At 51.3% G+C, this 26,907-nt stretch overlaps 1 protein-coding gene across 1 annotated transcript in view; it reads right to left on the bottom strand.

Annotated features, from left to right (window-relative positions):
* Window positions 1-26,907, bottom strand: part of LOC135892878 (deleted in malignant brain tumors 1 protein-like) — a 155,837-nt gene that overhangs the window by 37,402 nt on the left and 91,528 nt on the right. The window contains exons 4-10 of the mRNA XM_065420646.1: window positions 25,283-25,586; window positions 25,145-25,164; window positions 20,549-20,852; window positions 19,636-19,644; window positions 16,753-17,067; window positions 14,636-14,965; window positions 9,482-9,811 (exon numbers count right to left, since the gene is read on the bottom strand). Of these exons, the coding sequence (XP_065276718.1) occupies window positions 9,482-9,811; window positions 14,636-14,965; window positions 16,753-17,067; window positions 19,636-19,644; window positions 20,549-20,852; window positions 25,145-25,164; window positions 25,283-25,586 (1,612 nt within the window). The remainder of the gene's footprint in view (window positions 1-9,481; window positions 9,812-14,635; window positions 14,966-16,752; window positions 17,068-19,635; window positions 19,645-20,548; window positions 20,853-25,144; window positions 25,165-25,282; window positions 25,587-26,907) is intronic.

Raw genomic sequence — 26,907 nt, 5'->3', positions numbered from 1 at the left:
AGCGGTTTCCAGTTGCCGGCAGGGACAGCAGTGACCCCTCTCCCCCACTGCTTCCAGCTCCTCCGGGAGCGGCAGGGTCCCTCCCACATGGAGTCGCCCACAGTGACCTAGAGCATGTTCATACTGCTAACCCTGACAAGGGGATTGGACTAGATGACCTCCTGAGGTCTCTTCCAACCCTAATATTCTATGGTTCTAAGGCTCCATTGCGGGTCTTTTCGGTTCCAGTGATCACTAGAGCTGAAATCACCTGCTGTGAGACAGTGTTTCTGCCCAGCCTGCTTCAGCACTGAGGTTTCCCCACTAAGAGCTGACAGTCACTGAGAGCTGGGTGGAGCCTCAGGAGAGCGACCTGCAGAGGTCACAGCGGAGAGGCCGGGGGCAGCAGAAGGTGAGGGTGAGCAGAGTGGTGAGTGGCTGGCAGGGCAGCTGCCACTAGAGTAAGCACCCAGACAGCAGAGCGAGCCAAGCGCTCTCCTCCCCGCCCTCATGGTGGGAGCTGAACTCACACTGGGTCTTCACTAACCAAGGACAACCAGTGTGAGTGGGGTGCGGTGGAGGGAGAAGGGAGGGGCAACTTAAAGGAACGTTTGGTTGCTGGACTCAAGAACCTGAGGCAAAAGACACTGCCCAAAATACTCTGGGGGAGGTGTTTTGCTCATGGTTTTATGTTTATAAATCCTGTTTGTGGCGTTTTCCCAAGTTAATGCCGGGGGCTTCCCTCCTTTTATCAAAAGTTTCTTTCCTGCACTGAGACCCTGTCCTTCCAAGAGGGGAAACTTTGCCTCATAGAGCACCCAAGGGGTGGTGTGTAATTGTCCCAGGTTACTGGGTGGGGGCTCAAGCCAGATCGGTGTTATATTGCTGAAAAGGAACCTGGACCTGGTCACTTCTGACGCTACTGGCAGAAGGGTTACATAGGTATCGACTTGTGCAATACACAAAAGAAGAAGATTCCCCCACTGACATGCAGCCACTTCTGGGGTAGGACAGGGCAGCTAAAAAACAGGACAGGGAAATACTTAGGCTGTGTAGGACAGAAAGTGAGGAAGGATTGTATCTCCTGTGTCCAGCTCTTGGGGAAGTTACAACTTCAGGACTAATTACCTGAAATGCAAATCTGCTGGAACACAGTGATTAGGAACTGGACCCTTGAGAAATTGGCCCTGGATTTTTAGTTTGAGTGAGCAGATGCAGGCTCTGTTGACACCAAATCCAACCAGTGGGAGCTGCACTTACCCAGGTCCCCAATGTGCCGCAGAGGAGTCTGGCCCACAGATAAGTAGATGCCAACTGTCAGAGGGCACAGGGATGCCTAGAGTTATACAGGGATCCCCAGGGTGAGATATATGCACAATAGCTCACCAAAGGTGGTATGTGAGGTCTCTACCAAAAGCCAGCAGCCCGCTCATCGACCTAATGGTAGCAAGATGTTTGTATGGGACATAAAAATAACAGGAGTACTTGTGGCACCTTAGAGACTAACAAATTTATTAGAGTGTAAGCTTTCGTGGGCTACAACCCACTTCTTCGGATGCATATAGAGTGAATCATATATTGAGGAGATATATATACACACACATACAGAGAGCATGAACAGGTGGGAGTTGTCTTACCAACTCTGAGAGGCCAATTAAGTAAGAGAAAAAAAACTTTTGAAGTGATAATCAAGATGGCTCAGTACAGACAGTTTGATAAGAAGCAAGTGTGAAAATACTTACAAGGGGAGATAGATTCAATGTTTGTAATGGCTCAGCCATTCCCAATCCCTATTTAGCCCTGAGTTGATTGTGTCTAGTTTGCATATCAATTCCAGCTCAGCAGTCTCTCCTTGGAGTCTGTTTTTGAAGTTTTTCTGTTTTAAGATAGCCACCCGCAGGTCTGTCAAAGAATGGCCAGACAGGTTAAAGTGTTCTCCCACTGGTTTTTGAGTATTATGATTCCTGATGTCAGATTTGTGTCCATTAATTCTTTTGCGTAGAGACTGTCCGGTTTGGCCAATGTACATGGCAGAGGGGCATTGCTGGCACATGATGGCATATATCACATTGGTAGATGTGCAGGTGAACGAGCCCCTGATGGTATAGCTGATGTGATTAGGCCCTATGATAGTGTCACTTGAATAGATATGTGAACAGAGTTGGCATCGGGCTTTGTTACAAGGATAGGTTCCTGGGTCAGTGTTTTTGTTCAGTGATGTGTGGTTGCTGGTGAGTATTTGCTTTAGGTTGGGGGTTGTCTGTAAGCGAGGACAGGTCTGTCTCCCAAGATCTGTGAGAGTAAAGGATCATCTTTCAGGATAGGTTGTAGATCTCTGATGATGCGCTGGAGAGGTTTTAGTTGGGGGCTGAAGGTGACAGCTAGTGGTGTTCTGTTATTTTCTTTGTTGGCCCTGTCTTGTAGGAGGTGACTTCTGGGTACTCGTCTGGCTCTGTCAATCTGTTTTTTCACTTCAGCAGGTGGGTATTGTAGTTTTAAGAATGCTTGATAGAGATCTTGTAGGTGCTTGTCTCTATCTGAGGGATTGGAGCAAATGCGGTTATATCTTAGAGCTTGGCTGTAGACAATGGATCGTGTGGTGTGTCCTGGATGGAAGCTGGAGGCATGTAGGTAAGTGTAGCGGTCAGTAGGTTTCCGGTACAGGGTGGTATTTATGTGACCATCGCTTATTAGCACAGTAGTGTCCAGGAAATGGACCGCTTGTGTGGATTGATCTAGGCTGAGGTTGATGGTGGGATGGAAATTATTGAAATCATGGTGGAATTCCTCAAGGGCTTCTTTTCCATGGGTCCAGATGATGAAGATGTCATCAATGTAGCGCAAGTAGAGTAGGGGCGTTAGGGGACGAGAGCTAAGGAAGCGTTGTTCTAAGTCAGCCATAAAAATGTTGGCATACTGCGGGGCCATGCGGGTACCCATAGCAGTGCCGCTGACTTGAAGGTATATATTGTCCCCAAATGTGAAATAGTTGTGGGTGAGGACAAAGTCACAGAGTTCAGCCACCAGGTTAGCTGTGACATTATCGGGGATACTGTTCCTGATAGCTTGTAGTCCATCTGTGTGTGGAATATTGGTGTAGAGGGCTTCTACGTCCATAGTGGCCAGGATGGTGTTTTCTGGAAGATCACCGATGGATTCTAGTTTCCTCAGGAAGTCAGTAGTATCTCGAAGATAGCTAGGAGTGCTGGTAGCGTAGGGTCTGAGGAGAGAGTCCACATAACCAGACAAGCCTGATGTTAGGGTGCCAATGCCTGAGATGATGGGGCGTCCAGGATTTCCAGGTTTATGGATCTTGGGTAGCAAATAGAATGTCCCTGGTCGGGGTTCTAGGCATGTGTCTGTACAGATTTGTTCCTGTGCTTTGTCAGGGAGTTTTTTTAGCAGATGGTGAACTGCTAAACTGGATACTCTCATAAGAAACCAACCTTCCACACAAACTTCCTCATGGATAGACTTTACAAAAACTAGACAAGCCATTTACAAGACAAACTTTGCCTCTCTACAAAGGAAAAAGGACACTAAACTATCTAAACTGCTACATGCCACAAGGAGCCACAACAGTAGTTCCCTTAACCCACCCAGCAATATTGTTAACCTTTCCAGCTATACTCTTAGTCCAGCAGAAGAGTCTGTCCTCTCTCGGGGCCTCTCCTTTTGTCCCTCCAGACCCACGAACACGATACAGTTCTGCGGTGACCTAGAATCCTACTTTCGACGTCTCCGACTCAAAGAATATTTCCAACATACCTCTGAACAGCATACTAACCCACAGAATCCCCCCTACCAGCACTACAAACAAAAGGATTCTGCGTGGACTCCTCCGGACGGTCGAAACAACAGACTGGATTTCTACATAGATTGCTTCCGTCAACGTGCAAAGGCTGAAATTGTGGATAAGCAACATCACTTGCCCCATAACCTCAGCCATGCTGAACACAACGCCATCTACAGCCTCAGAAACAACCCTGACATCATTATCAAAAAGGCTGACAAAGGAGGTGCTGTTGTCATCATGAATAAATTGGAATATGACCAAGAGGCTGCTAGACAGCTCTCTAACACCACATTCTACAGGCCATTATCCTCTGATCCCACTGAGGATTACCTAAAGAAACTACACCATCTGCTAAAAAAACTCCCTGACAAAGCACAGGAACAAATCTGTACAGACACATGCCTAGAACCCCGACCAGGGACATTCTATTTGCTACCCAAGATCCATAAACCTGGAAATCCTGGACGCCCCATCATCTCAGGCATTGGCACCCTAACATCAGGCTTGTCTGGTTATGTGGACTCTCTCCTCAGACCCTACGCTACCAGCACTCCTAGCTATCTTCGAGATACTACTGACTTCCTGAGGAAACTAGAATCCATCGGTGATCTTCCAGAAAACACCATCCTGGCCACTATGGACGTAGAAGCCCTCTACACCAATATTCCACACACAGATGGACTACAAGCTATCAGGAACAGTATCCCCGATAATGTCACAGCTAACCTGGTGGCTGAACTCTGTGACTTTGTCCTCACCCACAACTATTTCACATTTGGGGACAATATATACCTTCAAGTCAGCGGCACTGCTATGGGTACCCGCATGGCCCCGCAGTATGCCAACATTTTTATGGCTGACTTAGAACAACGCTTCCTTAGCTCTCGTCCCCTAACGCCCCTACTCTACTTGCGCTACATTGATGACATCTTCATCATCTGGACCCATGGAAAAGAAGCCCTTGAGGAATTCCACCATGATTTCAATAATTTCCATCCCACCATCAACCTCAGCCTAGATCAATCCACACAAGCGGTCCATTTCCTGGACACTACTGTGCTAATAAGCGATGGTCACATAAATACCACCCTGTACCGGAAACCTACTGACCGCTACACTTACCTACATGCCTCCAGCTTCCATCCAGGACACACCACACGATCCATTGTCTACAGCCAAGCTCTAAGATATAACCGCATTTGCTCCAATCCCTCAGATAGAGACAAGCACCTACAAGATCTCTATCAAGCATTCTTAAAACTACAATACCCACCTGCTGAAGTGAAAAAACAGATTGACAGAGCCAGACGAGTACCCAGAAGTCACCTCCTACAAGACAGGGCCAACAAAGAAAATAACAGAACACCACTAGCTGTCACCTTCAGCCCCCAACTAAAACCTCTCCAGCGCATCATCAGAGATCTACAACCTATCCTGAAAGATGATCCTTTACTCTCACAGATCTTGGGAGACAGACCTGTCCTCGCTTACAGACAACCCCCAACCTAAAGCAAATACTCACCAGCAACCACACATCACTGAACAAAAACACTGACCCAGGAACCTATCCTTGTAACAAAGCCCGATGCCAACTCTGTCCACATATCTATTCAAGTGACACCATCATAGGGCCTAATCACATCAGCTATACCATCAGGGGCTCGTTCACCTGCACATCTACCAATGTGATATATGCCATCATGTGCCAGCAATGCCCCTCTGCCATGTACATTGGCCAAACCGGACAGTCTCTACGCAAAAGAATTAATGGACACAAATCTGACATCAGGAATCATAATACTCAAAAACCAGTGGGAGAACACTTTAACCTGTCTGGCCATTCTTTGACAGACCTGCGGGTGGCTATCTTAAAACAGAAAAACTTCAAAAACAGACTCCAACGAGAGACTGCTGAGCTGGAATTGATATGCAAACTAGACACAATCAACTCAGGGCTAAATAGGGATTGGGAATGGCTGAGCCATTACAAACATTGAATCTATCTCCCCTTGTAAGTATTTTCACACTTGCTTCTTATCAAACTGTCTGTACTGAGCCATCTTGATTATCACTTCAAAAGTTTTTTTTCTCTTACTTAATTGGCCTCTCAGAGTTGGTAAGACAACTCCCACCTGTTCATGCTCTCTGTATGTGTGTGTATATATATCTCCTCAATATATGATTCACTCTATATGCATCCGAAGAAGTGGGTTGTAGCCCACGAAAGCTTATGCTCTAATAAATTTGTTAGTCTCTAAGGTGCCACAAATACTCCTGTTATTTTTGCGGATACAGACTAACACGGCTGCTACTCTGAAACCTGTATGGGACATAGTTGAAGAGAGATGTAAATTTAGCATATGACACTGTGACGTTGCACTTTATATGATTTTATGAAAATATGCTAATGTAACTGGAATATGCTTTATGCAAAAGGTCTCTTGTAAGGTATCATTAGAAAGCTTATAATCTACTAAGTGTGATCATCCTATTTGTATTAATGTACCACTCTTGTATCTGAAACTAGAAATATGAAATATAACTCTGAGGGCCTTTTGTAATTATGCAAAGTGTGGGCCATTAATGGTGTTTGGAATCTTGATGACTCCCATTAACCAGGACAATTGATTGCAGATGGCTCTGTTTTACCTGTAAGTCTTCCTGTATATGTGTGTGCTGGCAAGTGGGTAATGATGTCTTACAGTGACATGTGATCATGTCACCTGAACTGGAAACCATCTTTAACCTAGTGCTTTTCCATTGAGAAGGGGGGTGGGAACCCAGAGGGACAAAGGATTCCTGCCTTATGCAAAAGATATATAAATGGGTGGAACAGAACAAAGTGGAGCCATCATGAGAAATCCCCTAGCTACCACCTGAGCTGGAACAAGGGCTGTACCAGGGGAAAGGATTGTGTCCAGACTAGGAAGGCATCCAGTCTGTGAAAGAAACGTATTGAAACATCTTTCAGGGTGAGATATTATCTGTACTCAGTTGTATTACTGTATTAGACTTAGATATGCATGTTTTGTTTTATTTTGCTTGCTAATTCACTTTGTTCTGTCTGTTACTACTTGGGACCACTTAAATCCTACTTTCTGTATTTAATAAAATCGCTTTTTACTTATTAATTAACCCAGAGTACGTGTTAATACCTGGGGGGGGGGCAAACAGCTGTGCATCTCTCTCTATCAGTGTTTTAGAGGGCGAACAATTTATGAGTTTACCCTGTATAAGCTTTATACAGGGTAAAATGGATTTATTTGGGTTTAGACACCATTGGGAGTTGGGCATCTGAACGTTATAGATAAGAACACTTCTGTAACCTGCTTTCAGTTAAGTCTGCAGCTTTAGGACAAGTAATTCAGACCCTGGGTCTGGGTTGGAGCAGACGGGCATCTCTGGCTCAGCAAGACAGGGTGCTGGGGTCCCAAGCTGGCAGGGAAAGCAGGAGCAGAGGTAGTCTTGGCACATCAGTTGGCAGCTCCCAAGAGCTAACCCATCACAGAAACTCCCGAAGTGCGGAAGTGAAGCTTGTCACCTGTGCCATGGCAATTCCTTCGGCTGAGCCAATCAGCAAATAGAACAAAGCACAGCTGTGGAGACAGCCTATATTCACTGTCTGGCCTCAGTGGGGGCCTGAGAATTTACAAAGATAAAGGACCCTCAGCACAAGTCTCCGAAGAGAGACCTCCTCTGGGAAAAGACAATGGCCTCTACCTAGAAAGAAAGAGGAGAGGGTACAAGAGCTCCCTTTCACCAGGAGGTGGCTGACAGCGTTTGTCTCAAGAACAGGAGATCACAGCCAAGCCTGAAGTAAAACTCTGGAAGGACTGTGGGGTGAGCATTGCTCTACCAGACAGAAAAGTATCTCATTCAACGCGTCTAGGCTCTAGTCAACGTGTTATAATTTTATTGGCCATGAAACCATTTCTTTCCAACCCTTCTCCTTCCTACCCCTCAAATCTCTACACTCTGTGAAATCACTTGTCCTTGGTGTGACTATGAAGGGATCTAGAGCTGTGTGTTGATTGGGGCAGAGATGGGAGGAGGAGCTGGTCGAAGCACGGGTCACTTGCTGGAGGATTCTCTGCACCTTGAACTCTTTAACCCATAAGTTGAGGACTTCAATAGCTCAAACATAGGTCAGGGGTTTGTTACAGAAGTGGGTGGGTCAGATTCTGTGACCTACGTTGTGCAGGAAGTCAGACTAGACAATCATAATGGTCCCTTCTGACCTTAAAGTCTATGAGTCTATGAGCCTATATGCACAATAGCTCACCAAAGGTGGCATGTGAGCTCTCTACCAAGTGCCAGCAGCCCACTGGTCAACCTAACGGGGGCAAGATGTTTGTACGGGACATAGCTGAAGAGAGATGTAAAATGTAGAATATGATGCTCCAGAAGTGCTGAAGTGAAGCTTGTCACCTGCAGCATGGCAATCCCTTCGGCTGAGCCAATCAGCACATAGAACAATGCACAGCCATGGAAACAGGCTGTATTCACTGCCTGGGCCCAGTGGGGGCCTGAGAATTTACAAAGACCAAGGACTCTCAGCACAAGTCTCTGAAGAGAGACCTCCTCTGGGAAGGGACAATGGTCTGTACCTACAAAGAAAGAGGAGAGGGGACAAGAGCTCCCTTTCACCCAGGAGGCAGCTGACAGCATTTCTGTCAGGAACAGGAGATCACAGCCAAGCCTGGAGTAAAACCCTGGAAGGACTGTGGGGTGAGCGTTGCTCTACCAGACAGAAAAGTATCTTGTTCAATGAGTCTAGGCTCTAGTCAGCGTGGTATGATTTTATTGGCCATGGAACCATTTCTTTCCAACCCTTCTCCTTGCTACCCCTCGAATCGCTACACTCTGTGAAATCACTTGTCCTTGCTGTGACTATAGAATCATAGAATATCAGGGTTGGAAGGGACCTCAGGAGCTCATCTAGTCCAACCCCGTGCTCAAAGCAGGACCAATCATAACTAAATAATCCCAGTCAGGGCTTTGTCAAGTCTGACCTTAAAAACTCCTAAGGATGCAGATTCCAACACCTCCCTAGGTAACCCATTCCAGTGCTTCACCACCCTCCTAGTGAAAAAGATTTTCCTAATATCCAACCTAAACCTCCCCCACTGCAACTTGAGACCATGACTCCTTGTTCTGTCATCTGGTACCACTGAGAACAGTCTAGATCCAAATCTAGAAGGGATCTAGAGCTGTGTGTTGATTAGGGCAGAGATGGCAGGTGGAGCTGGTCACCTTGGGACCCTGTTCCTTTGGGAGCAGCAGATCTGTGACTGCTGTGAATGCCCAATGGGACAGGGACTGGGCACTGCAGGGGGACGCTCGGAGGGCCGAGGGGTCAAGTGTGTCTATTGCCGACCTCGACAGCGGTCACCCCCCTCCCCAAGGCCTAGAGGGCACGGCTTGTGTGGCCTTTGGCCAAGGGAGTCAGGGAGTTGCCCCCCAGTGGGCACAGACAAGGCTTCCTCATGGTAGGGGCCCATGACACCGCATTGGGGCATTAGGGCCAGCACAACTGCAAACCGAGAGCGCCCCCTATTGACACCCCCCTACCTGCAGCACAGGCCCTTAGCACCATGCTGGGGCACTGGGGTCAGCGCTGACTCAAACAGGAGAGCTGGGTCTGTGCTGAAAGCTTCCCGGCTCGATCCCTGCACCACCCAGAGTGACGTGATGGATGCAAGTTACCTGAGCACACAGCACCGGCATCTTCTCCATGGGTACAGTCATTCTCTCCCCAAGGCCGAGCCCTGCAGTCGGAGAGGGCAACTTCTGTCCCTGTGCAGTTGACGTTATCCAGCCAGATACGGTCTGACCCTCGCCCAAATCCAGCCCCTACTGGGGCTGATAATGCCGTCCCACAGCCCAGCTGCCTGCATACGACTCCGGCATCCTGTAGGTCCCAGCTGTCATCGCACACAGTTCCCCACAGCTGGTTGTGAAGCACCTCGACCCTCCCAGCGCAGCGACTTCTGCTGTTCACCAGTCGGATCTGAGCCACTTCTGAGATGCCAGCGTCTGCAAACACGCAAGGGAATAAACACTCAGGGAGGTTTCTGTGCATCTGATATCTCCTGTTGCTGGGGAACGAAGCGCCTCCCACCGACAGGTCTGACTGGTCTCTGCACACAGCAACTGCCAATCAAGGGCTCCCCACCACTAACCAGCCTAATCACTTGGGCAGTGTTGAAGTTTGTCCACTCCCCTCCCAGCCAGCTGTCACCTAGCTATGCTGTCACCTAATTAGGCAGAATGGACGGGAGTCTGACTTACTTCTCCCACTAGAGCACTTGACTTATGAGGAGAGGCTGAGGGAACTGGGATTGTTTAGACTGCAGAAGAGAAGAATGAGGGGGGGTTTTGATAGCTGCTTTCAACTACCAGAAACGGGGTTCCAAAGAGGATGGATCTAGACTGTTCTCAGTGGTACCAGATGACAGAACAAGGAGCAATGGTCTCAAGTTGCAGTGAGGGAGGTCTAGGTTGGATATTAGGAAAATCTTTTTCACTAGGAGGGTGGTGAAGCACTGGAATGGGTTACCTAGGGAGGTGATGGAATCTCCTTCCTTAGAGGTTTTTAAGGTCAGGCTTGACAAAGCCCTGCCTGGGATGATTTAGTTGGGAATTGGTCCTGCTTTGAGCAGGGGGTTGGACTAGATGACCTCCTGAGGTCCCTTCCAACCCTGATATTCTATGATTCTATGATTATTAAAAGATCACCCCCTGCACTGCTGGCAGGAACCTCCTGGGGAGCAGATTTACACCCTCACTCCTGGCACTGGTATTCGCTCCAGTGCGATACTGTGCAGTGCTGCGGGGCAGATTGGGAGCTGAACACAGTCACCGGTGTCATTAGCGGTTGCCTTAGCCTGACATCAGCATCGAATTTACATGCGTTGGCTCCATCGCTCCCTGAAAACCTCACCCAGAGTCCATCCCCCTTAGAACTGCCTGGAGCGCAGGGACGCCTGGCAGGAACCTGCTGCACACCAGACTGACAATGGTTCCGACCAGGGCAGAGGCAATGCACACTTCCTACAAGCAGATCGGCCCCCTCCTGAAGCAAACACCTGCCCCTGCGGTTCCTGCTGACTTGCCACATCTGACTTGGCAACATCGTTTTGTGGCAGCCATTGCTGCACTCGTGTCTAGTGCTGCCAGCCCAGTACCAGTCTCAGATGAATGATGGCAGAGCTGGGCTGACAGCTGTGTCCTCACAGAGGGGCAGCAACTCTGGGATAGAGACTGGCGTGCTGATGGATTTTCGGAAGCCCTAACGTGAATGTGCCCCTTTACAAATTGGGACGCAGATCCTGGGCTAGGCTTAATGGGCCACTGACTGGACTGGCCAGAGGGACTGCTGCGATGCAGAGATTTGGCTTAGCCTGATCTTCTCAGTGTGCCTGTGGGGCAGCAGTACAGATAATCACATGTGGTGGAGCAGAGCCCTGTTAGAAAACTGGACCTTGAGAATGCACAGTCAGATGGCTGAACAAGCTGGAGCAAGGGTGGGCAAACTACGGCCCACGGGCCGGAACCAGCCCGTCAGGGCTTTGGATCCAGCCCATGGGATTGCCATCCCCATAGCGCCGGGGGCCCTGCACCTCTACTGGTAGTGGCCGGCACCACGTCCCTGCAGCCCCTGGGGGCGGGCTGGGGGACAGATGGCTCCGCGCACTGCCCTCGCCTGTAGGCACCGACCCCCCTGCAGCTCCCATTGGCCAGGAACGGGGAATCATGGCCAATGGGAGCATCGGAGGAGGTACACGCAGCCGAGGTCAGCACGCGCAGCCCTCTGCCCTCCCCCAGGGGCCGCAGGGACCTGGTGCCAGCCACTTCCGGGAGCAGCGCGACACGGCGCGGAGTCAGGGCAAGCAGGGAACCTGCCGTGGCTCTGGTGTGCGCCGCTGACATCCCAGAGTCACTACAGATAAGTGGCCCCCAGCCGGAGCCAGCACCCTCAACCCCCATCTCACCCTGCCTGCACCCCAACCCCCTGCCGCACCTCGCACCCTCCTGCACCCAACCCCCTTCTCTGAGCCCCCTGCCACACCTTGCAGCCCTCCTGCACCCCATCCTCCTGCCCTAAGCCCTGCAACACCCCGCACCCCTCCTGCACCACAACCCACTGCTCTGAGCCCCCTGCCAGAGCCGCACTCCTCCTGCACCCCAACCTCCTACCCTCAGCCCCCTGCCGCACCCCGCAGCCCTCCTGCACCCCAGCGCCCTCCCCCGAACCTCCTCTGCACCCGCACACCTCCTGCACCCCAACTCCCTGCGCTAAGCCCCTTGTATGCCCCACACCCCTCCTGCACCCGAACCCACTGCCCTGAGCCTCCTGTTATACTTCGCACCCCTCCCGCACCCAACCCCCTGCCCCAGCCCTGCATTCATGGCACTGCATGCAATTTCACCATCCAGATGTGTCCCTCGGGCCAAAAAGTTTGCCCACCCCCGATTCTATGATTCTATGATCCATTGGAGTCTTTTCGGTATAAGTGATCACTAGAGCTGAAATCACCTGCTGTGAGACAGTGTTTCTGCCCAGCCTGCTTCAGCACTGAGGTTTCCCCACTAAGAGCTGACAGTCACGGAGAGCTGGGTGGAGACTCAAGAGAGCGACCTGCAGAGGTCACAGCGGAGAGGCCGGGGGAGCAGAAGGTGAGGGTGAGCAGAGTGGTGAGTGGCTGGCAGGGCAGCTGCCACTAGAGCAAGCACCCAGACAGCAGAGCGAGCCAGGCGCTCTCCTCCCCACCCCCACACTCAGGTGCACACAGGTGCACCTCTGAACTCTGGGTCTTCACTAACCAAGGACAACCACTGTGAGTGGGGTGCGGTGCAGGGAGAAGGGAACGGCACCTTAAAGGAACTTTTGGTTGCTGGACTCAAGAACCTGAAGCAAAAGACACTGCCCAAAATACTCTGGGGTAGGTGTTTTTCTCATGGTTTTGTTTATAAATCCTATTTGTAGTGTTTTCCCAAGTTAATGCCGGGGTCCTTCCCTCCTTTTATTAAAAAGTTTCTTTTCTGCACTGAAACTCTGTGCTTGCGAGAGAGGAAGCTTTGCCTCGTAGAAGCACCCAGGGGGTGGTGTGTAATTGTCCCAGGTTACTGGGTGGATGCTCAAGCTGGATCTGTGTTATATTGCTGGAAAGGAACCCCTAGTTATTGAAGCCAGCCCTAGTCGCTTCCGACACCACTGGCAGAAGGGTTGCATAGATATCGACTTGTGACATACACAAAAGAAGAAGACTCCCCCCACTGACATCCAGTCACTTCTGGGGTAGGACAGGGCAGCTGAGAAACAGGACAGGGAAATATGTATGCTGTGTAGGACAGAAAGTGAGGAAGAATTGTGTCTCCTGTGTCCAGCTCTTGGGGAAGTTACAACTTCAGGACTAATTCCCTGAAATGCAAATCCGCCGGAACACAGTGATTGGGAACCAGTCTCTTGAGAAATTGGCCCTGGAGTTTTCATTTGAGTGAGCGGCTGCAGGCTCCGTTGACAGCAAATCCAACTAGTGGAATCTGCAGTTCCCCAGGTCCCTATTGTTCCGCAGAGGAGTCTGGCCCAGAGATAACTAGACGCCAACTGGCAGAGGGCACAGGGATGCCTAGAGTTATACAGGGATCCCCTGGGTGAGCTATATGCACAATAGCTCACCAGAGGTGGTATGTGAGGTCTCTACCAAGAGACAGCAGCCCACTGGTCACCCTAATGGGGGCACAATGTTTGGATGGGACATAGCTGAAAAGAGATGTAAAATGTGGAATATGAGGTTCCAGAAGTGTTGAAGTGAAACTTGTCACCTGCGCCATGGCAATCCCTTCGGCTGAGCCAGTCAGCAAATAGAAAAAAGCACAGCCGGAGACAACACAGCCGTGGAGACAGGCTATATTCACTGTCTGTGCATCTCTCTCTATCAGTGTTATAGAGGGCGAACAATTTATGAGTTTACCCTGTATAAGCTTTATACAGGGTAAAATGAATTTATTTAGGTTTAGACCCCATTGGGAGTTGGGCATCTGAGCGTTATAGATAAGAACGCTTCTGTAACCTGCTTTCAGTTAAGTCTGCAGCTTTAGGGCAAGTAATTCAGACCCTGGGTCTGGGTTGGAGCAGACGGGCATGTCTGGCTCAGCAAGACAGGGTGCTGGGGTCCCGAGCTGACAGGGAAAACAGAAGCAGAGGTAGTCTTGGCACATCAGTTGGCAGCTCCCAAGAGCTAACTCGTCACAGACACTCCAGAAGTGTGGAAGTGAAGCTTGTCACCAATCAGTCTCTAGTCAGTGTGGCCATGGAACAATTTATTTCCAACCTTTCTCCTTCCTACCCCTCAACTCTCTACACTCTGTGAAATCACTTGTTGATTGGGGCAGAGATGGGAGGAGGAGCTGGTGACCTTGGGACCCTGTTCCTTTGGGAGCAGCAGATCTGTGACTGCTGTGAATGCCCAGCGAGAGAAGGATTGGGTGCTGCAGGGGGATGCTCGGAGGGCTGAGGGGTGAAGTGTGCCTATTGCCAATCCCGAGAGAGGTCATCCCCCTCCCCACGGCCTGTGTGGTATCTGGCCGAGGGAGTCGGGGAGCTGTCCGCCAGCGGGAACAGACAAGGCTTCCTCATGCTAGGGTCACATGGCACCGCACTGGGGCATTAGGGCCAGAACAACTGCAAAGGGAGAACGCCCCCTACTAACACCCCTCTACCTGCAGTACAGGCCCTTAGCACCATGCTGGGGCACTGGGGGCAGCGCTGACTCAGACAGGAGAGCTGGGTCTCTCCTGAAAGCTTCCCAGCCCCATCCCTGCACCACCCACAGTGATGTGATGGATGCAAGTTACCTGAGCACACAACACCGGCATCTTTTCTGTGGTTACAGTTATTCTCTCCCCAAGGCCGAGCCCTGCAATCGGAGAGGGCAACTTCTGTCCCTGTGCAATTGACCTCATCCAGCCAGATAGGGTCTGACCCTCGCCCAAATCGAGCCCCTCCTGGGGCTGATAATGCCGTTCCACAGCCCAGCTGCCTGCATATGACTCCAGCATCCTGTAAGTCCCAGTTGTCATCACACACGGTTCCCCACTGCTGGTTGTGAAGCACCTCGACCCTCCCAGCGCAGTGACTCCTGCTGTTCACCAGTCGGATCTGAGCCACTTCTGAGCTGCCAGCGTCTGCAAACATCCAAGGGAATAAACACTCAGGGAGGTTCCTGTGCATCTGATCCCTCAAGTCGCTGGGGAACGTAGCGCCTCCCGCCGAGGGATCTGACAGGTCTCTGCACACAGCCACTGCCTGTCGACAGCTCCCCACCACTGACCAGGCTAATCACTTGGGCAATGTTGAAGTTTGTCCACTCCCCTCCCAGCCAGCTGTCACCTAGTTAGGCAGACTGGACGGCAGTCTGACCTACTGCTCCCACTAGAGCACTTAGAAAGATCACCCCCCGTACTGCTGGCAGGAACCTCCTGGGGAGCAGATTCACACCCTCAGTCCTGGCGCTGGTATTCGCTCCAGTGCGATACTGTGCAGTGCTGCGGGGCAGACGCTGGCATTAGCATCTCGGTGATTGGGAGCTGAACACAGTCACCCGTGTCATTAGTGGTTGTCTTAGCCTGACATCAGCATTGAATTTACATGTGCTGGCTCCATCGCTCCCTGAAAACCTCACCCAGAGTCCATCCCCCTTAGAACTGCCTGGAGCGCAGGGACGCCTGGCAGGAACCTGCTGTGCACCAGGCTGACAATGGTTCCGACCAGTGCAGAGGCAATGCACACTTCCTACAGGCAGATCGGCCCCCTCCTGAAGCAAACACCTGCCCCTGCGGTTCCTGCTGACTTGCCATGACTGACTTGGCAACATCGTTTTGTGGCAGCCATTGCTGCACTCCTGTCTAGTGCTGCCAGCCCAGTACCAGTCTCAGATGAATGATGGCAGAGCTGGGCTGACAGCTGTGTCCTCACAGAGGGGCGGCAACTCTGGGATAGAGAGACTGGCGTGCTGATGGATTTTCAGAAGCCCTAACTTGTATTTACAACCCCTGACTGGACTGGCCAGAGTGACTGCTGCAATGCAGAAATGTGGCTTAGCCTGATCTTCTCAGTGTGCCTGAGGGGCAGCAATACAGACAATCACACGTGGTGGAGCGGAGCCCCGTTAGAAGACTGGATCTTGAGGATGCACAGTCAGATGGCTGAACAAGCTAGAGGTAAGCAAGGTCGGAATGAGCTCTCCTCTGACAGCTCTGTGAAATCACTTGTCCTTGGTATCACTATGAAGGGATCTAGAGCTGTGTCTTGATTCAGGCAGAGATGGGAGGTGGAGCTGGTCACCTTGGGACCCTGATCCTTTGGGTGTATCAGACCTGTGACTGCTCTGAATGCCCAGGAGGACAGGATCTGGGTACTGCAGGAGGACCCTCGGAGGGCGGAGGGGGGAAGTGTGCCTATTGCCAACCTGGAGAGAGGTCACCCCCCAACACAAGGCCTAGTGGACACGGCTTGTGTGGCCTGTGGCCGAGGGAGTCGGAGAGCAGCCCCCCCAGCGGGCACAGACAAGGCTTCCTCATTCTAGGGGGCCATGGCACCGCACCGGGGTATTAGGTCCAGCACAACTGTAAAGGGAGACGCCCCCTACTGACACCCCTCTACCTGCAGCACAGGCCCCCTAGCACTACACTAGGGCACTGGGGCCAGCACTGAGTTCAAGGGGAGAGCGTGAGTGTCCCCTACTGAGCCCTCACACCGCTCCCTCTAGCATAGGCCCATAGAACCGCACAGGGGAATTGGGGTCAGCACAGACTGAGAGGAGAGCATTCCCTACTGGAACCACCATATTGCTCCCTCAAGCATAGGCCCCAAGCACCATGCTGGGGTCAGCACTAGCTGTGAGGGGACAATGTCCTGTAAGGAGCTTCCCACCCTGCTCCCTGCAACACACACGGCGGTAGATGAAGGTTACCTGAGCACACAACACCGGCATCTTCTCCGTGGTTACAGTTATTCTCTTCCCAAGGCCGAGCCCTGCATTCGGAGAGGGCAGCTTCTGTCCCTGCGCAGTTGACGTCATCCAGCCAGATAGGGTCTGATCCTCGCCCAAATCGAGCCCTTCCTGGGGCTGATAACGCCGTCCCACAGCCCAGCTGCCTGCACACGACTCCAGCATCAGTTATGTCCCAGCTGTCATCACACACGGTTCCCCACTGCTGGTTGTGAAGCACCTCGACTCTCCCAGCACAGCGACTTGGGCCATTCACCAGTCGGAGCTGAGCCAGTTCTGAAATGCCAGAGTCTGCAAACACCCCAAAGGAATAAACACTCAGGGAGGTTCCTGTGCATCTGATCACTAGTGTCACTGGTGAACGTAGGGCCTCCCACTGACGGGTCTGAACAGCCTCTGCAACAGCCTGTTAGGGGTTCAGTCCCTGTCAACTAATCGCAGTTAACTCACGCAATTAACTCAAAAAATTGTGATTAAAAAAATTTATCACAATTAATCGCAGTTTTAATCGCACTGTTAAACAATAGAATACCAATTGAAATTTCTTGAATATTTTGGATGTTTGTCTATGTTTTCAAATATATTGATTTCAGTTACAACACAGAATACAATGTGTACAGTTCTCACTTTATATTATTAAGTTGAAGTTGTTTTATCCGGCATGTTGGGAGAACGGGGGGTGCAGGTAAATGAAAAATGCCGGTTAACTAAGAGGCAGGGAGTTTGGGTGCAGGAGGGAGTGCGGGGCTGGGGGTTGGGGTACGGGAGAGGGTGTGGATCAGGGGTTTTGGGAGGAAGTTTGGGTGTGGGAGGGGGCTCAGGGCAGGCAGTTGGGGTGCAGTATGGGGGTGCACGGTGCTGGATCTGGGGGCTACTCACCTCGGGCAGCTCTCTGCAAGTGGCAACTTGTCCCGGCTGCTCCTAGGGGGAGGAGCGGCAGGCAGCTTGGCGCACTCCCTCCTTCCGCAGGTGCCGCCCCCGCAGCTCCCATTGGCCATAGTTCCCAGCCAATGGGAGCTGTGCAGACAGCACTGGGTGGAGGCAGCATGCAGAGCCGCCTGACGCGCCTCTGATTAGGAGTAGCCGGAGCCTGGGACAGGTCGCCGCTTGAGGAGAGCCATCCAAGGTGAGCGGCCCCCGGATCCTACACCCTGCACCCACTCCCACCTACTAAGCCCCCTCCCACACCCAAGTCCCTGTCAGAGCCCACGCTTCACACCCCGTCCTGTACCCCAACACCCTGCTGGCCCCGCACCAACCAGACTATAAAGCGGCATTTCAATGAAGATCAGAAATGCCGATATATAGAGCTTTCCGGTTGATGAAGTGCTGGAAAATAAAGATTTTTCAGTATTTTGGATTACAAATATTAGCACTGACAAGCAGTGGTAAAAGAAATAGTATTTTGCAATTCACCTCATACAAATACTGTAGTACAATCTCTTTATTGTAAATGTGCAACTTACAAATGTAGATTTTTTTCGTTACATAACTGCACTCTTAAAAAAAAAAAACAATGTAAAACTTAGAGCCTACACACATCCTCTCAGTCTTACTTCTTGTTCAGGCAATCGTTCAGACAAACAAGTTTGTTTACACTTACGGACGATAACGCTGCCTGCTTCTTATCTGCAATGTCACCCGAAAGTGAGAAGAGGCGTTCGCATGGCACTTTTCCAGGTAGCATTGCAAGGTATTTATGTGCCAGATATGCTAAACTTTCACGTTCCCCTTCATGCTTCGGCCACCATTCCAGACGACATGCTTCCATGCTGATGATGCTCGTTAAAAAAGTAATGTGTTGATTTAATTTGTGACTGAAATCCTTGGGGGAGAATTGTGTATCTCCTGCTATGTATTTTACCTGCATTCTGCCATATCTTTCACGTTACAGTAGTCTCGGATGATGACTCAGCACATGTTGTTCATTTTAAGAACACTTTCACTGCAAATTTCACAAAACGCAAAGAAGGTACCAATATGACATTTCTAAAGTTAGCTACAGCACTTGACCCAAGGTTTAAGAATCTGAAGTGCCTTCCAAAACCTGAGAGGGACGAGGTGTGGAGCATGCTTCCAGAAGTCTTAAAAGTGCAACACTCCAATACGGAAATTACAGAAGCTGAACCACCAAAAAAGAAAATCAACTTTCTGTTGGTTGCATGTGACTCAGATGATGAAAATGAACATTTGTCGGTATGCACTGCTTTGGATTGTTATCGAGCAGAACCCATCATCAACATGGACGCATGTCGTCTGGAATGGTGGTCTAAGCATGAAGAGACATAAGAATTTTTAGCGCATCTGGCACATAAATATGTTGCTACACCAGCTACAACAGTGCCATGTGAATGCCTGTTGTCACTTCCAGGTAACATTGTAAACAAGAACCAATCAGCATTATCTCCTGCAAATGTAAACAAACTTGTCTGTCTGAGTGATTGGCTGAACGAGATGTAGGACTCAGTGGACTTGTATGATCTCAAATTTTACATTCTTTTATTGTTGATTGCAGTTATTCTTTGTAAATCACTCTATATTTGTAAGATCAATTTTCCAGATAAAGAGATTGCACTACAGTACTTGTATGACGTGAATTGAAAAAACTATTTCTTTTGGTTCTTTTTTACAGTGAAAACATTTGTAATCAAAAATAAATATAAAGTGAGCACTGTACACTTGTATTCTGTGTTGTAATTGAAATCAATATATTTGAAAATGTAGAAAAAATCCCCAAAAATTGAAATAAATGGTATTCTATTATTGTGTAAAGGGGCGATTAATTGTGCGATTAATCATGATTAATTTTTTATCTAACAATTAATCATGATTTTTTTTAATAACTTGACAGCCCTACTCCCCACCACTACCATGCAGCCACCTGTGGGGTGGAACAGGGTAGATGAGAGATCGGGCACAGAAACTCATGGGCTGTGTAGGAGAGGAAGTGAGGAAGAACCCTGTCTCCAGTCACAGCAGTGGGGCATATTCCAGGTTCAGGGGTAATTAGCTGAGATGGAAATCACCCGGAGTGACGGGGATAGGAACTCCACACTTCATAAAGGGATCCCTGAGAGGCTGCAGGATCCATTCAACCCCAAATCCCACAAATGGGATATACGGTTACCCAGCGCCCCATTGTGCTGTAGCGGAGCAGGGGGATCAGAGCGATCAGCAACGGGGAGGGTCATAGAATCATAAAATATTAGGATTGGAAGAGACCTCAGGAGGTCATCTAGTCCAATGCCCTGCTCAATTCATTATCAATCCCAACTAAATCATCCCAGCCAAGGGTTTATCAAGCCGGGCGTTAAAAACCGCTAAGGGTGGAGGTTCCATCACCTCCATAGTTAACCCACTCCACTCATTCACCACAGAGGCACCACAGAGGGTGCTTAACCACAGATGGTCTCTCACAGAGACACACGTACTGCTCCCTGCAGCGCAGGCCCTACGTGGTGTGCTGGGGCACTGGCCCAGCATTGACTTCTAGGGGAGAGCGCCCTCTGCTGAGCCCCCATCCCGCTCCCTGCAGCACAGGCATGTGGAACTGTGTGGGGGAAATGGGGTCAGCACTGACACTACGGGAAGAGTGACACTTACTGTAACAGTGAACCTGCTCCCTGCAGTACAGGCCCTTAGCATCATGTTGGGGCACTGGGGTCAGCGCTGACTCAGACAGGAGAGCTGGGTCTGTGCTGAAAGTTCCCAGCCCGATCCCTGCACCACCCACAGTGATGTGATGGATGCAAGTTACCTGAGCACACAACACCGGCATCTTCTCCGTGGTTACAGTTATTGTCTCCCCAAGGCCGAGCCCTGCAATCAAAGAGGGCAGCTTCTGTCCCTGCGCAGTTGACGTCATCCAGCCAGATAAGGTCCGATCCTCGCCCAAATCGAGCCCCTCCTGGGGCTAATAACGCCGTCCCACAGCCCAACTGCCTGCACACGACTCGGGCATCCTGTAAGTCCCAGCTGTCATCACACACGGTTCCCCACTGCTGGTTGTGAAGCACCTCGACTCTCCCAGCGCAGCCACTCGGGCCGTTCACCAGTCGGAGCTGAGCCGGTTCTGAAATGCCAGAATGTTCAAACACCGCAAGGGAATAAACACTCAGGGAGGTTCCTGTGCATCTGATCTCTCGTGTCGCTGGGGAACGTAGCGCCTCCCACTGACGGGATTGAACAGCTTCTGCAACACCCTGTTAGGGGTTCACTCCCTGTCAACTAATCGCAGTTAACTCACACAATTAAGGTTGTTTTATCCAGCATGTTGGAGGACTGGGGGGTGGTGGTAAATGAATAATACTGGTTAATTAAGAGGGAGGGAGGCAATGTTGAAGTTTGTCCACCCCCCTCCTGGCCAGCTGTCACCTAGCTAGGCTGCCACCTAATTAGGCAGACGGGACGGCAGTCTGACCTACTGCTCCCACTAGAGCACTTAAAAAGATCACCCCTGCACTGCTGGTAGGAACCTCCTGGGGAGCAGATTTACACCCTCACTCCTGGCGCTGGTATTCGCTCCAGTGCGATACTGTGCATTGCTGCGGGGCAGACGCTGGCATAAGCATCTTGGTCATTGGGAGCTGAATACAATCACCCCTGTCATTAGTGGTTGCCTTTGCCTGACATCAGTATTGAATTTACATGCGTTGGCTCCATCGCTCCCTGAAAACCTCACCCAGAGTCCATCCCCCTTAGAACTGCCTGGAGCGCAGGGACGCCTTGCAGGAACCTGCTGCGCATGAGGCTGACAATGGTTCCGACCAGTGCAGAGGCAATGCACACTTCCTACAGGCAGATCGGCCCCCTCCTGAAGCAAACACCTGCCCCTGCGGTTCCTGCTGACTTGCCATGACTGACTTGGCAACATCGTTTTGTGGCAGCCATTGCTGCACTCGTGTCTAGTGCTGCCAGCCCAGTACCAGTCTCAGATGAATGATGGCAGAGCTGGGCTGGATTTTCAGAAGCCCTAACTTGTATCTGCCCATTTACAACCTGGTATGCACATCCTGGGCTAGGCTTAATGGGCCCCTGACTGGACTGGACAGAGGAATTGCTACAATGCAGAAATTTGGCTTAGCCTGGTCTTCTCAGTGTGCCTGTGGGGCAGCAATACAGGCAGTCACACGTGGTGGAGCAGAGCCCCGTTAGAAGACTGGACCTTGAGGATGCACAGTCAGATGGCTGAACAAGCTAGAGGTGAGCAAGGTCAGAATGAGCTCTCCTCTGACACTAGTGATGAGCTGGGGATGGGGAAAGGCTTCAGGATCAGACTGTGTTTACATGAACACACCCACTCTGCGTAGGTATCCAGCAGACAGAGCTGTGTTGGCTGGTGCTGGTTTCTAAATCACTGTATGACGCTACGCCCGTCTCATGAGACAGCTCATGGCGTCCAACACCATTAGGTCGTCCAGAGACATCTATACGGAACAGATCACGGGACACCATCAATACCACGTTGCGTAATTGAGACCGCCGACCAGGGAAATAACCCACTTCCTTCCCTCATGAATCAAGGGATGCACCCCACCCATGTACTTATTCGCTATACTGATACTGACTTGGACTCTTAATACATTCCATGGGTGGCGTACCCGAGCCCACTTATCCACTGACGCTTTAAAAACTCCTGCACACCAATCTGGGTCTATGCTGGTTATGTGATATGTGTGTATCTCGTGATCCTTGTAACCAATACCTGTAATCCCTCATAACTCAAGCCTGACCGCAGATGTACAGTACCTTCCCTCTTAACTTGTGTATATTACATTTTAAACATTAACTTTAATAAAACTTTTAAATCTGTTCTTGAATGCAGGGGTTGGTAAAATGTTGTTGTCCTGATTGTCTGAGTAAAGGGCAGCAGAACTGTGCTTAGCCTGCCCTGACTGAGGGGGTCACCCACAACTCAACTGAACTCACTAACCAGGGGGCTCAGACACCAGACCCCTATCAAGAGTGAGAGGGGGTGGAGATGGGTGTTCCTCCTGAGGGGTGTGGGCTCTGTGTAAGGGGTTTAGACATGGTTTAATCTATCCCTCTTCAAAGATAGAGCTGAAATCACCTGCTGTGAGACAGTGTTTCTGCCCAGCCTGCTTCAGCACTGAAGTTTCCCACTAAGAGCTGACAGTCACTGAGAGCTGGGTGGAGACTCAGGAGAGCGACCTGCAGAGGTCACAGCAGAGAGGCCGGGGGAGCAGAAGGTGAGGGTGAACAGAATGGTGAGTGGCTGGCAGGGCAGCTGCCCAGACAGCAAAGCGAGACAGGCGCTCTCCTCCCCACCCCCACACTCAGGTGCACACAGGCGCACCTCTGAACTCTGGGTCTTCACTAACCAAGGACAACCACTGTGAGTGGGGTGCGGTGGAGGGAGAAGGGAGCGGCACCTTAAAGGAACTTTTGGTTGCTGGACTCAAGAACCTGAGGCAAAAGACACTGCCCAAAATACCCCGGGGTAGGTGTTTTGTTCATGGTTTTATGTTTATAAATCCTGTTTGTGGCGTTTTCCCAAGTTAATGTCGGGGACCTTCCCTCCTTTTATAAAAAAGTTTCTTTTCTGCGCTGAGACTCTGTGCTTGCGAGAGGGGAAGCTTTGCCTCGTAGAAGCAACCAGGGGGTGGTGTGTAATTGTCCCAGGTTACTGGGTGGATGTTCAAGCTGGATCTGTGTTATATTGCTGGAAAGGAACCCCTAGTTATTGAAGCCAGCCCTAGTCACTTCTGACGTCACTGGCAGAAGGGTTACATAGATATCGACTTGTGACATACACAAAAGAAGAAGACTCCCCCCTCTGATATGCAGCCACTTCTGGGGTAGGACAGGGAAGCTGAGAAACAGGACAGGGAAATATGTAGGCTGTGTAGGACAGGAAGTGAGGAAGAATTGTGACTCCTGTGTCCATCTCTTGGGGAAGTTACAACTTCAGGATTCATTCCCTGAAATGCAAATCCGCCGGAACACAGTGCTTAGGAACCAGAGTCTTGAGAAATTGGCCCTGGAGTTTTAGCTTGAATGAGCGGCTGCAGGCTCCATTGACACCAAATCCAACCAGTGGAAGCTGCAGTTCCCCAGGTCCCCATTGTTCTGCAGAGGAGTCTGGCCCAGAGATAAGTAGACGCCAACTGGCAGAGGGCACAGGGATCCCTAGAGTTATACAGGGATCCCCTGGGTGAGATATATGCACAATCGCTCACCAAAGGTGGCATGTGAGGTCTCTTCCAAAAGCCAGCAGCCCAATGGTCGACCTAATGGGAGCAAGATGTTTGTATGGGACACAGTTGAAGAGAGATGTAAAATGTAGAATATGACGCTCCAGAAGTGTGGAAGTGAAGCTTGTCATCTGCGCCATGGCAATCCCTTCGGCTGAGCCAATCAGCACATAGAACAATGCACAGCTCTGGAGACAGGCCATATTCACCCTCTGGGCCCAGTGGGGGCCTGAGAATTTACAAAGACAAAGGACCCACAGCACAAGTCTCCGAAGAGAGACCTCCTCTGGGAAGAGACAATGGTCTGTACCTACAAAGAAAGAGGAGAGGGGACAAGAGCTCCCTTTCACCCAGGAGGCGGCTGACAGGGTTTGTCTCAGAAACAGGAGATCACAGCCAAGCCTGGAGTAAAACCCTGGAAGGACTGTGGGGTGAGCGTTGCTCTACCAGACAGAAAAGTATCTTGTTCAATGAGTCTAGGCTCTAGTCAGAGTGGTATGATTTTATTGGCCATGGAACCATTTTTTTCCAACCCGTCTCCTTGCTACCCCTCGACTCGCTACACTCTGAAGTCACTTGTCCTTGCTGTGACTATGAAGGAATCTAGAGCTGTGTGTTGATTGGGGCAGAGATGGGAGTTGGAGCTGGTCACCTTGGGACCCTGTTCCTTTGGGAGCAGCAGATCTGTAACTGCTGTGAATGCCCAGCGGGACAGGGACTGGGTGCTGCAGGGGGACGCTCGGAGGCCGAGGAGTGAAGTGTGCCTATTGCCAACCTGGATAGAGGTCACCCCACCACAAGACCTAGAGGGCACGGCTTGTGTGGCCTGTGGCTGAGGGAGTTGGGGAGCTGCCCCCCAGCGGCCACAGACAAGGCTTCTTCATGCTAAGGGCCAATGGCACCACACTGGAGCATTAGGGCCAACACAACTGCAAAGGGAGAGCACCCCCAACTGACACACCCCTACCTGCAGCACAGGCCCCCTAGCACCGCGCTAGGGCACTGGCGCCAGCACTGACTTCAAGGGGAGAGCGTGAGCATCCCCTACTGAGCCCTCACACCGCTCCCTGCAGTACAGGCCCAAAGAACCGCACAGGGGAATTAGGTTCAGCACAGACTGAGAGGAGAATGCTCCCTACTGGAACCGCCATATTGCTCCCTGATACACAGGCCCCAAGCACCATGCTGGGATCAGCTCTGGCTGTGAGGGGACAATGCCCCTTAATGAGCTTTCCACTCTGCTCCCTGCAACACGCACGGTGGTAGATGAAGGTTACCTGAGCACACAACACCGGCATCTTCTCCGTGGTGACAGTCATTCTCTCCCCAAGGCAGAGCATTGCATTCGGAGAGGGCAACTTCGGTTCCTGCGCAGTTGAGGTCATCCAGCCAGATACGGTCTGACCCTCGCCCAAATCGAGCCCCTCCTGGGGCTGATAACGCCGTCCCACAGCCCAGCTGCCTGCACACGACTCCAGCATCAGTTATGTCCCAGCTGTCATCACACACGGTTCCCCACTGCTGGTTGTGAAGCACCTCGACCCTCCCAGCGCAGCGACTCGGGCCATTCACCAGTCGGAGCTGAGTTAGTTCTAGGACGCCTGAGTCTGCAAATACCCCAAGGGAATAAACACTCAGAGATGGTCTAGAGAAAAGGAATATGGGGCTTTTCCCCTATTGTTTTTTCTGGCTTCCATTCAGTCCCTGTGTGGCAGACTGGCGGGCTCAGGGGGGCTGAGAAAAGGACAGTGGGGGGTTCCTCTCTGGAGGTCACCAGCTCTGATCCAGCCCCAGGCATGGGGGAATGGCTGACTCGTGGGATGGAGAATGGGACCCAGGGTCTTTCCCTCCAGGAGAAGCCGGCTCCAGTACAGTCTGTGCGAGGGGAATGAGCTGACGCTGTATGTTGGGAGAAGGAGACCTGGGGCTTTTCCCCTGGAGGGCACTGGTTCCCGTTTGGTCCCAGCTCAGGCAGGGGCAGTGGCTGGCGTCGGGGGAACAGGCACTGGGCTTTCACGTCTGGGGCCCTGGGTCCAAGCTGGTAGTGAGTGGAAGTCGCAGCCATTGCAGCTCTCTGATGCCCAAAATGTGAAATGAGCTGCTGGGGTTAATTCCCCTCCGTGACAGGACAGGTGTGTGCAGGCCAGGCCAGCCCTCAGTCTGAGCGGCTCCCAGCCGAGGGGCAAAGAGCGTAATTGGTCAGGAGACTGAACTGCCCTTTGCCCCTGCCTGGGCTCCCTCCCTGTCTGCGCCCTGATGACCCTGCCTGACTGGAGCCAACAGCAGCTATTCCATAGGGTTGTAGTTCTGCTCCTCCAAAGTCTCCACTGGCCCTGACCGGGCTCCTCTATATTCCACAGCGTCCAGACAGACAGGGCCGGTGCCGTGCTGAACTGAGCACCCTCCTGTGGTGACAGCACCTCGGCAGCTCAGCTCCTGGTACCCCACCCCCACCTCCCGCAGGTCCCAGCTAGCATCACAGCACCCCAGTGTAGGGCTAGGTCTACGCTACGGGGGGGGGGGGGGGGGGTCGACCTAAGATACGCAACTTCAGCTACGTGAATAGCATAGCTGAAGTTGCGTATTTTAGGTCGACTTACCTGGCTGTGAGGACGGCGGCGAGTCGACCGCTGCCGCTCCGCCGTCGACTCTGCTTCCGCCTCTTGACGCGGTGGATTTCCGGAGTCAACGGCAGAGCGATCAGGGATCGATTTTATCGCGTCTTCACTAGACGCGATAAGTCGATCCCCAATAGATCGATTGCTACCCGCCGGATTGCTACCCGCCGAAGACGTGCCCTAGGTAAACAGCACCTCCACTTGCCCTTTGCAGGGGTGGGGCCACTCACCAGCCACAGCCAGAGCTGAGCTGAAACAGCTCTAACTATAACTAAAGGCAAGAA

This window comes from Emys orbicularis, chromosome 21, assembly GCF_028017835.1.
Source record: "Emys orbicularis isolate rEmyOrb1 chromosome 21, rEmyOrb1.hap1, whole genome shotgun sequence".
Lineage (NCBI taxonomy): Eukaryota > Metazoa > Chordata > Testudines > Emydidae > Emys > Emys orbicularis.
Note: the sequence above shows the minus strand (reverse complement) of the source record. Positions and strands in the feature narration are given on the sequence as shown.